Source organism: Neoarius graeffei, chromosome 2, assembly GCF_027579695.1.
Source record: "Neoarius graeffei isolate fNeoGra1 chromosome 2, fNeoGra1.pri, whole genome shotgun sequence".
In the NCBI taxonomy this organism is placed as follows: Eukaryota; Metazoa; Chordata; class Actinopteri; order Siluriformes; family Ariidae; genus Neoarius; species Neoarius graeffei.
In genome coordinates this window covers 91199113-91211215 of record NC_083570.1, presented here as the reverse complement: position 1 = coordinate 91211215, position 12103 = coordinate 91199113, and the positions used below count along the sequence as shown (strand labels likewise).

Below are 12103 nucleotides of genomic sequence, written 5' to 3'. Positions count from 1 at the left end.
CGCAAAGTTCCAAGAGGATTGCAGATTTCAAAATCATCTACATACAGTATAAGTGAAATACTAAACTCATCATTAGCAAGAAATTAATTTAGCTTGAAATACTTACCACCACAGAAGGATGCCAACTGTGAGAAGTCTGAATATTTTGTCAATAACCCATACCTGTCAACCCTCCCGTTTTTCCCGGGAAATCCCTTATTTTGACTTATTTCCCGCTGTCTTCCCGTTTTTTTATTTTCCCGAAAATATCCCGTATTTTCACATTATATAAAAGTCCCGTATTTTCACAATATAAAAAAGTCGGTAGGTCCAGAATTCATGACGCGCCTCTGACAGGAGTTTACAGCAGGAAGTCAGGCCATGAATTCATGTCCCCGCCCTCTCAGGCATCAGTAATTACAGAACTCCATCCGGAGGAGAGGCTGAACAAGTGATTAGGTCCAGTGTTGCCAGATTGAGCGGTTTCCCGCCCAAGTTGGGCAGTTTCAAGTGCATTTTGGCAGGTTTTGAACATAATTTGGGCTGGAAAACATCAGCAGTATCTGGCAACACTGATTAGGTCTGAGGTGAAGATGGCGATGCTAATAGCTAAGAAAAACATTAGCCTCTCTTTCTTTGATGATTTCAACAAGTGCGTGGCTGGAATGTTCCCAGACTCTTCCATCGCAAAGAAATTTCCCATGGGGAAAACGAAAGCCTCCCAAATAATCAAAGGTAAGCTACACATGTTTACATTAAGTATGTCCTGGCTAAGACCTCATAAATAGCCTAGTGTAAACTAATTGGTGTATTAACTGTTTTATCCACTCATTGTCTATTTTATTTTCTATCTGAAACTTACCCATTTTAAATCACTCTTGGTTTAATATCTTATATTACTCTTTATCTCTTTATTACTCTATCTATCTATCTATCTATCTATCTATCTATCTATCTATCTATCTATCTATCTATCTATCTATCTATCTATCTATCTATCTAGTGTTCTGAGGCCATGAGTATGGTAAAACCATAATAAATTGCAATGGAATTGAATTTATTGACTGGTTATATAATGACCTTTCTTATTTTAACATAAGATACGTATTTTAGCCCTTAATTTGGGAAATAACTGGTACCACTGAAAGCAAATAAAATAAATGTATAGTTTATTCACAAATGCACTCTATAAACCATAAGCATATTGAGTTTGGGTCTTGGCTATCACCAACATGCACCAGAGTACAGGAAATCACAAATACTAGATAGAAAATTGCCCCCCATTCAACTACACACCCACGTTTGGTGAAGGGTATGACTTTCTGAAATTTTCCCTTATTTTGTGTTAAAAATCTGGGAAATATCCCTTTTTTTTCAAACCTCAAAGTTGACAGGTATGCAATAACCTGTTTACAATGTCTTCATTTTTCTACAGTTGCTGTAAGGATTGAACAGGCACATACTGAAAGCTGCAATTCTCCTCTGGATCCAAAATATACTCTACTGGCTCAATTACACTGAAGTTTTCCTTATAATACTTTACCCTCTTAAATTTAGAAGAAAAGGGACCATCAGGACCTAAGGCTGCAGTAAAAGGATTAGAGTGACAGAGTTTGTCTACCAATTCACTAACAATAGCTTCATCAACAGCACAGTTATTCTTTGTAAAAATATCACTCACTAACTCAGGAAGATACTGGGTGGATGATGTACAGATAAACTGAAGCTGTTCCACCAAGTCATCAACACATTTGCCAGAGACATTACAGATGCTTTCCAATTTTAACAATAGAGAACCAATATTTTTCACTATTTCACCTGAAGTAACCCTTTCACAACCCAACTCTAAGGTGGTATCTATGTCCATGTGACCATGTGATTCCAACACAGGAGAGTCAATTTCATTCTCAGTAGCAACGGGATGCTTTGCGATCACATCAGTCTTTAAGTCTTTCCATGAATAGAACTTGTGTTTTCTACTTCTGTGTGTTACATAAGTCTCATATACGTTTGTCTTGAATTCACATCCATTAAAATCACATTCTATGGTTTCATATCTTTTCAAGTGGGAATTAATATTAATTAATAATAAAACTAGTCTTTTGTACTAGGATAAAATGAGTCACAAATTTTACATCTGAAAGTTTGCACACCTTCACACTCTTCAGTTTCCTGTGAATTGTGGGATCTAGACAAGTGTGTATGCAGGCCATCCCATGTCTTAAAGGAGCAAGGACAGCCTTAAATGAAGACAGGGTACTGAATAGCCATGATCAGAGGTACTGTGCTTGACTGAATAATGCTTGAGAAGCTCCCCTTTTGAAGAATCCTCAAATGTGCAGAGCTTGCATTGCCATCCCATAAGCTGCCACCTTAAAAAGGATGAGTAACAGTGTTATAATACGGAGCAAAAAGACTGATTCAATACCATTTCCATTCATGTACATACTTTTTGGACTAATATGTTTTATCATGGGGCGGCACGGTGGTGTAGTGATTAGCGCTGTCGCCTCACAGCAAGAAGGTCCGGGTTCGAGCCCCGTGGCCAGCGAGGGCCTTTCTGTGCGGAGTTTGCATGTTCTCCCCGTGTCCGCATGGGTTTCCTCCGGGTGCTCCGGTTTCCCACACAGTCCAAAGACATGCAGATTAGGTTAACTGGTGACTCTAAATTGACCTTAGGTGTGAGTGTGAATGGTTGTCTGTGTCTATGTGTCAGCCCTGTGATGACCTGGCGACTTGTCCAGGGTGTACCCCGCCTTTCGCCCGTAGTCAGCTGGGATAGGCTCCAGCTTGCCTGCGACCCTGTAGAACAGGATAAAGCAGCTAGAGATAATGAGATGAGATGTTTTCTCATACAGATCTATTAAAATGACACCCTATTTCATTTACACATTGATGTAAATTATATCTACCACTATAGTTAATTGAAAATCTACACTTAAAAAAAAAGAGTATAAAATTATTCAAAAGTTTTAATCCTCCCCTGAGGTTATATACTGTACATAGTCAAATTCAAAATCACAGAAGTACACCGCGTTCCAAATTATGCAACTTTTTAGTGAAAAAAAAAATTGACATGATTTTTAGTTTTTCAATGAAATTTTCAATTGTGATGTTTCTCCTGTCTGTTTAGATCACTGCCATCACTCTCACAGACATGTTTGGCAGTTAGTTTGCCAGGTGAGCCAAATTAAAGAAAAACTACTTGACACTGTTCCACATTATTAAGCAAATCACAGGTTTCATGCAATATAGGGAAAAAGAATGAAATGCATGAAAAGCATGAAAGAGTGTAGTATAAACTAACATGCTGGGAACCTTTTTTCAAAATGTAAACACCTAAATCCTCCTGGAACACTATAAATGGATGCCATTTACCTTTTCTGTTGTGATGTCTTCATTCACCTTCTCTTCTTTCACGGTACTGTTGCTGTAAAACAGACATTAAACAGCATGGTGGCGGCAGCATAAAAAAAATAGACGCTGTAAAGTTATGTGCAGGAAGACCGGGTCAATATTTAATTACTTTTTTACTAGCTTTCTACTTACCGGCGTATGGAGTCCTCCAAGTGATTTTCACTGCGGTGTCTCCAGGCCTGTTGCTTTGTGTTTTGCAAAAAGCAAGGTAGATTTCCCATGAATCCACTCTCATTGCGCGCGAATGGTGGCATGTCATGACATTCTGCGTAAAAACTACTCACTTTCTTAAGTTGTTGGAGATTAAGACTACTGAGTTGGAATGAGTAATAATTAAAGTTCTTGAAACTGATCGGTATAATTGCTCCATACTCAAATATTCTGACTGGTATTTACTGAAAATATAACGGATATCTTAAAAATATAATTTGTTACTCAAATACTAATTTCTTTTTGTGAAATAACCTTAAATAATAGATGTAAATATAAGACAAAATTAACTGTTGGATTTTTAAGCATTTATTTTGTTATGTCCAACTCAAATAATCACTTAAGTGATTTTCAGAGATTTTATTAAAGTAGTATACTTTTTTTTAATTATTGTGATATTTACTAAGGCCTTGAATTATTTTTTAGAGTGGATGTTTGTGAATTTTGTCTATCTTTAATCTCTAGATTAATAGCAAGACCTTGAAGTGATGTGATCACTATATTCTTGGGTAGTGTATAAAGCTCTGCAGTAGTGTGAAGAGCCTTGACAGCTTCTCAGTAACACATATATACATGTGGATGAAGCCTGTGGCAGTGCTGCAGAGGAAAATATCCTCTGATCTATATCTCTATCTATAGCTACAAGATCAGCAGTTCAAATCTCTTAATGCTGTATGGAAGAAATGAATTGCTGTAAATATTACACATCTTAATATGAGTGACCTTCATCTAATATTTGCAGTTTGACCCTTATGAGGGAATATTTGCTTAGTTGTATTACACTTCATAATCTATATATAGTGTGGGCTCTCAGCAAGAGTATGGGTCACAGAAGAGTTTGGCTGAACCGTCTATGGACACTGATAGCTATGACCAGTACAGATGCTTGAACACTGTTCTAATCTTCAAGACTCCTCAGATTCCTGTTCTAGGCTGACAGAAGAATTGGGACCTCATGCTATTGTAGCTAACTAGCAGTTATTGCCCATGCGAGAGAGGAGACTGAGGCCCTGTCCACACGGCAACGGATTCAGGTGAATCTGATAAAATTGTTTATCGTTTCGGCCTGGTGTGCACACGGCACCGGCATTTTGGGTGCCCCACAACGATATTTTTTGAGAACGGGTTCCAGAGTGGAAAAATCTGGCAACGGCGCCGTTGCGAAGTCGTCTGGATGAGTAGAACAGATTTGTTTACGATGACATCACAACCACATGACTAGAACAAGCAGCACTCTCGCTGTTTTGTATGAACCACTGCATTGCATTCACTTTTGTATACAGCTTTTCTTTTAAATAAACAAGTAACTGAACCATTTCTTGAATTTCTTTTTTTTATTGGATAAGACTGCTTTTCAAAATGTTCACACACAATATAAAAAGTTATATAAATTATATAAAATGCTTTTCAAAATGTTCACACACAATAAGAAAATTAAGTTATATAAAACTATGCACACTAATAAAACTAATTTGTACACACAGAAGGCATGATTTCCTCGCGTAGTCGCAGCCATCTTCTTCTTGTTGTGTGTTTGTTCCTGACAGTGCTTCACACCAGGTAGAAGAAGGGGTTTATGCACATGCGTCTACTTCTTCTATTGTTCTGGTGTCTCCGATGGGACCGTCTTACAGCGCCCCTAGAGGTGTGGCATGTGTATTGCATCGTTTTCAGCAAGCGTTGCGTTGCCATATGTACCTGATATTTTACTGATCTGTTGCCCATGTGGACGCGATATTTTTTTAAATAAAATCTCGTTGCCGTTGTTGTGTGGATGTAGCATTAGTAGTTATTGCCCATCACTGAGGAAACGTAGACTCAGCCCTAGTGGAAGTCTCCAGCAAGGAGTGCTGATTGTAAGGTCCTGTACAATCGAAACTCTCAGGTGAGTGGGGGAGGGGATTCCCCACCAAGGCTGCATGCAGTGTGTTAGTGTGAGCATGTAGCCTATGGGAAATGAACAGTGTGTTGGATTTGCGCTAATCCCATGTTTTGGAAAATTGAAAATGTTGTCTTGCCCCTCTGGGGTGTCACCAATCCATGCACAAAGTATGGAGTATGTGCATCCAGCCATGTCGATTTGCATACAGTGGTACTTGAAAGTTTGTGAACCCTTTAGAATTTTCTATATTTCTGCATAAATATGACCTAAAACATCATCAGATTTTCACACAAGTCCTAAAAGTAGATAAAGAGAACCCAGTTAAACAAATGAGACAAAAATATTATACTTGGTCATTTATTTATTGAGGAAAATGATCCAATATTACATATCTGTGAGTGGCAAAAGTATGTGAACCTCTAGGATTAGCAGTTAATTTGAAGGTGAAATTAGAGTCAGGTGTTTTCAATCAATGGGATGACAATCAGGTGTGAGTGGGCACCCTGTTTTATTTAAAGAACAGGGATCTATCAAAGTCTGATCTTCACAACACATGTTTGTGGAAGTGTATCATGGCACGAACAAAGGAGATTTCTGAGGACCTCAGAAAAAGTGTCCATGTTCATGAGTCCACCATCAGGAGAACACTGAGCAACAATGGTGTGCATGGCAGAGTTGCAAGGAGAAAGCCACTGCTCTCCAAAAAGAACATTGCTGCTTGTCTGCAGTTTGCTAAAAATCACATGGACAAGCCAGAAGGCTATTGGAAAAATGTTTTGTGGACGAATGAGACCAAAATAGAACTTTTTGGTTTAAATGAGAAGCGTTATGTTTGGAGAAAGGAAAACAGTGTATTCCAGCATAAGAACCTTATCCCATCTGTGAAACATGGTGGTGGTAGTATCGTGGTTTGGGCCTGTTTTGCTGCATCTGGGCCAGGACAGCTTGCCATCATTGATGGAACAATGAATTCTGAATTATACCAGCGAATTCTAAAGGAAAATATCAGGACATCTGTCCATGAACTGAATCTCAGGAGAAGGTGGGTCATGCAGCAAGACAATGATCCTAAGCACACAATTCATTCTACCAAAGAATGGTTAAAGAAGAATAAATTTAATGTTTTGGAATGGCCAAGTCAAAGTCCTGACCTTAATCCAATCGAAATGTTGTGGAAGGACCTGAAGTGAGCAGTTCATGTGAGGAAACCCACCAAAAACCCAGAGTTGAAGCTGTTCTGTATGGAGGAATAGGCTAAAATTTCTCCAAGCCGGTATGCAGGACTGACCAACAGTTACTGGAAATGTTTAGTTGCCGTTATTGCTACACAAGGGGGTCACACCAGACACTGAAAGCAAAGGTTCACATACTTTTGCCATTCACAGATATGTACTGTAATATTGGATCATTTTCCTCAATAAATAAATGACCAAGTATAATATTTTTGTCTCATTTGTTTAACTGGGTTCTCTTTATCTACTTTTAGGACTTGTGTGAAAATCTGATGATGTTTTAGGTCATATTTATGCAGAAATATAGAAAATTCTAAAGGGTTCACAAACTTTCAGGCACCACTGTAGGTGAACAGATAGACAGTCAGCCTTCCTTTAGTAGCATATAGATCTGCTTCAAAGTTCAATACAGTATGTTGTGTGTTTTGAGATGCTTTTCTGCTCACCACAGTTGTAAAGAGTGGTTATTTGCTTTACTGTACCCTTCTTGCCAGCTTGAAACAGTCTGGGCATTCTCCTCTGAGCTTTCTGATGAGAATGCTGTTGTGTTCTTCAAATGTCTGTGAAGGTTCTCAGTCATCCAGGTCATAGTAAACCATAGGTGCTAAAGAAAGCAACTGGACTTGCTTGAAATTCTTGAAGACATTTCACCTCTCATCTGTCTGACTATTGGGGAGTTCCAGGTATTTATCCTCTAGTGGACCAAAAGCAACCCTAAGGAGTGTCATTGAGGCCATGTGGGCCATTGACCCTCTCAGTCATCCTGTAGGTGTTGGGGTCACTGGAGGCCAGGTGTGAACGGTGTTAGCATACTAGAGGGTCTTTAGCTTGATCTGTGGGTTGTTGGCTTGCTCTGCCATCATGTGAGTCGTTGAAGTCAGCTGAGTCTCCCAGGCAACCGAATACATATTCACACCAAAACTCAGCTGACTTCAATGACTCCCATGTGACCTCAACAACTCTCCTTAGGGTTGCTTTTGGTCTACTAGAGGATAAATACCTGAAACTCCCCACTAGTCAGACAGAACTGAAGAAGCCTTTCGGATGAAAGGTGAAACATCTTCAATAATTTCAAACAAGTCCAGTTGCCTTCTTTAGCACCTACAGTCAAATCCCATTAGATCAGCAGTTTCTGAAATACTCAAACCACCCAATCTAATGGGGGACCAGCAACCCCCCCCCCCCCCCCCCCCCCCCTTCTGATGTCTGATGTGAACATCACGTCTGCATGAGTTTATGCGCTGTACTGCTGCCACATGATTCACTAATTGGATAATTGTGAGTGCCATTTGTTCAGATTTAGCTTTCCAAAAAAAAAAAAAAAAATTGAGCGCAGACATTTAGTCCATTCAAGCAGCTGCACTATAATTTAATTCTACAAATTCAGTCTGTTATGTGGTCTGCAAACAGGTGTGTAACTGCTTGCAAGGAAGAAAAACATGAACTCTCTTCTTCAGCCTTTCATTTCCATTGCACTGTGTGTAACCATTGATTTAAAGAGATGGAATGGATTCAAAGAGAGAGGGAGCGAGAGCTGGACTCCTTTTGTAGCTAAATCTAAAGTTTATGGCAGGTTTAAATTCCTATCCTCTTTTTTCCCCCTGAGGAATGCAAGTGTTGTAGATGTGTAGTTTTTTAGAAGAGATATGTCTTCGCTGACACAGTTCTTTTTCCTTGAGATGTTATTTCAATGCAGGAAGAAAAATGTATTTAGATTTCTTTGCTTATATTTATTCCCCCCCCCCTTCTCAAGTGTCTCCAAAATGCATTCTGCTTACATGTAGGACACATACTGTATGAAAGACTAAGATTTCAGCCTTCAAATCCCATTCCTCAAAGAATTTACTTCCTGCTGAGGAGGCAAATTGATTTTCTCTCTGTCTCTCTCTCTCTCTCTCTCTCTCTCTCTCTCTGTGTGTGTGTGTGTGTGTGTGTGTGTGTGTGTGTTACTTGAATTGGTAATGTACTTCTTGTTTGCTTTCAAGGATGTGTGTCTGTAAACATTTCCCTATGCTGTACACAGTGATGCACCTGTACTAGATAATGAAAAGTCAATCACAGACACAAAAATAATACACAAGCAAACAGAGAACCATCATTCCTCCTCATTGCCTCTTCTTCTTCTGTTTTCGTGCTGCCTTTTCTACCCCTGTATCAGCAAAGGAGTGTGAAAGAGAGAGAGAGAGATTGGTAAAAGGGTGAGAACTAATAAATATCTACGTCTCAGCGCTGTTCATGAGACAGACAAATAGAAATCTGAATAAACAATGACATGTAATATCTCTCACAGATATAATCGTATCCTGAAACTAGAGTCTAACACTCATCGTCAGACCAAAATATCATCCTTCACTGCAGACATAACAATATAAAAATGATTCTTGATGGAACTTTCTTTATTAAGAACTGCAAGTATTAAAGCCCGTTGTTCTGCAGTTCTTCAATACTTAGTGCTAAGACTTATATAGACATCATGGCATAATGCCTCCGAACACAATGAACTTCTGAAAGTTAATCATAGAGATAGTGAGCCTCTAAATCTGAACTGTAGATTGAATGAGCTTCGAAACAGAATCAGAACCAAAGTCTCTGAATCATACAGCAAATGAGTCTCTCCATTTAAATCATATATTCAATGAGCCTCTGAATCTGATCTGTAGAGAGATTGAGTCTCTAATCGAAATCACAATGCCTATGACTCTCTGACTCAGGCCCTGTCCACACAGCAATGGATTCAGGTGAATCTGATAAAATTGTTTATCGTTTCGGCCTGGTGTCCACATGGCACCGGCGTTTTGGGTGCCCCAAAACGAAATTTTTTGAGAACGGGTTCCAGAGTGGAAAAATGTGGCAACAGCGGCGTTGCGAAGTCGTCTGGATGAGTAGAACGGATTTGTTTACGATGACGTCACAACCACATGACTAGAACAAGCAGCACTCTCGCGCGCGTCATTCATAACAACAGCAACAATGGCGGCCCCCATAGTAGTAGTAGTTTCAGTGCTGCAGTCGCTGCTAAGTTTATTCGCATTATTGAAGCAAAATTTACAGGTGTTGCACCGACTAGGCGAGCGGCGGAGACGCTTATACGGCCACACGCGTCAGATTCTTTTAAACCCACCACGGCGTGTAACTAGACGGGCCAAAAGAAGAAGATTTTGGGTGAGACCTGGAAGAACCAGTAGCTGGTGGGACAACTTTGTGAATGGTGTTGTTGTGGACGCAGAGTGGAGAGAGAACTTTCGGATGTCCAGAGCTTCACTTGTGGCCCTGAGCGAAGAACTTCGTCCTCATATTGAAGGCCAAACAACCAACATGAGAGAAGCAATTGGACCATTAAAGAAGGTTGCTTGTACGCTGTACTACCTGAGTGACGAGGGAAGGCTACGGAAGACGGCAAACTCCTTCGGCCTGTCACGGCAGGCTGTCTCCGTCGTCGTGAGGCAGACATGCAAAGCCATCGCTCTCCACCTCGGTCCGAAATATATCAAGCTGCCCTTCACAGAACCCGAGGCAGAGGAGCTTGTGTCTGGCTTTCACCGTGTACATGGCATGCCACAGTGTTTGGGAGCGGTCAACGGGACCCACATTGAAATCAAGCAGCCATCATCCCACGCCATGGACTACATCAACAGAAAGGGTAAACATTCCTTAAATGTACAAGCAGTGTGTGACTACAAGTACAGATTTATGGATGTAGTTATAAAGTGGCATGGCAGTACACACGATGCACGAGTGTTTGCAAATTCAAAGATCAGCACCTACTTTAAAACCGGCAAGATTCCAACATTGAAAAAGCAGATAGTGGATGATGAGGAACCCATCCTCATATTTCTCCTGGGTGACCCAGCCTATCCATTACTACCTTTCCTGATGAAGGAATATTCAAACGGTGGCTCCACGCCACAAGAGCAGTACTTTGGGTTATGTTTGTGTAGGGCACGCATGGTCATTGAGTGTGCTTTTGGTCGGCTGAAGGCCAGATTTGCATCCCTGAGAAGAGCAATGGACATTAACCTGAATGACTTGCTCTGTGTAATTTTTGCCTGCTTTGCTCTCCACAACTACTGTGAAGAAAACAGTGAGACCGTGGATGAACACTGTGTGGTGAGTGCTGTACAATGTGACCAGGAAGTACAGCCTTCCACACAAAGCAACAGTTACCTGACTGACTGTAATGAGGCAGAGGGGAGAAGGGTCAGAAGAGTGCTTACAAAGTTCCTTGACCCTTGAACAGTATTTTGTATGTACCGCTGTCACTTCTGTTCACTGCTTTTTTAATGTACCAATCACTTTTGTATATAGTATTCTTTAGTGTGGATTTAGTAAACTGTGCGGGTGTTGTACATAGACAAGTGACTCAAACCATTTCTTGCCTGCTTTCTATTGGATAAGAATCTTTTGAAATTGTTTACACATCAACCTGACTCACCTGCCAGACAGACAATTTACACCTGCTTTGATGAACAGAAAGTACAGCCTTCCACACAAAGCAACAGTTACCTGACTATAATGGAGGCAGAGGGGAAAAGGGTCAGAAGACCCTTCAACAGACTGTTTTGTATGAACCACTGCATTGCATTCACTTTTGTATACAGCTTTTCTTTTAAATAAACAAGTAACTGAACCATTTCTTGAATTTCTTTTTTTTTAATTGGATAAGACTGATTTTCAAAATGGTCACACACAATTTAAAAAGTTATATGAATTATATAAAAATGCTTTTAAAAATGTTCACACACAATAAGAAAATAAAGTAATATAAAACTATGCACACTAATAAAACTAATTTGTACACAGAAAGCACGATTTCCAAATTCTGTACACACATGGGAAAAAGAAACCAGCACAATGAGGCACATTCTTTACATGTCCACATCTTCCTCTTGCAGCAGTGCCCTTCTGTAAGAGAAACCTGGAGCAGTGTGTGTACGTGGAGTGCTGTGTGATGGGGTGGTGTGTGATGGTGTGTAGCCTGTGCTGTGTAATAGTGTGTATGCATCTGCAGGATGATGCGGTGTGTGCAGCTAAGGTGGTGCTGCATGGTGTGCTGGCATGTATGGCCTATACGGATGTGGAGCAGGGGCTTGTGGTTGTTGCTGGAGCACAAGTGTCTGAAGCAGTTCGAACCCATTCTTAATGGTGTTTGTGATGAGTTCAATATTGTTGTTCACCCGCTCCAGGTTCTCACTGGCACGCTTCTCTCCATGAGCTGCAGCATTCTCCTCTTTATCTGGAGATGTATTTTTAAGCCCTGAAGAAGGCTTGGACTGGGGCCGAAACATGTTGGCTTTTTTAATGTTCAAAATGAACTAGCTATACTGATTAAAAGCTTTTTATGGAAGAAGAAGAGTGCCTTGGACGTCCTTTATCGACTTGCAAC

At 40.2% G+C, this 12103-nt stretch overlaps 1 protein-coding gene across 1 annotated transcript; it reads left to right on the top strand.

Annotated features, from left to right (window-relative positions):
- The first annotated feature begins 9966 nt into the window (after window positions 1-9966).
- On the top strand, window positions 9967-10953 carry LOC132870227 (putative nuclease HARBI1). The gene has a single exon (XM_060903858.1). It carries the CDS (start codon window positions 9967-9969, stop codon window positions 10951-10953), a length of 987 nt encoding a protein of 328 aa, XP_060759841.1.
- The last annotated feature ends 1150 nt before the right edge of the window (window positions 10954-12103 follow it).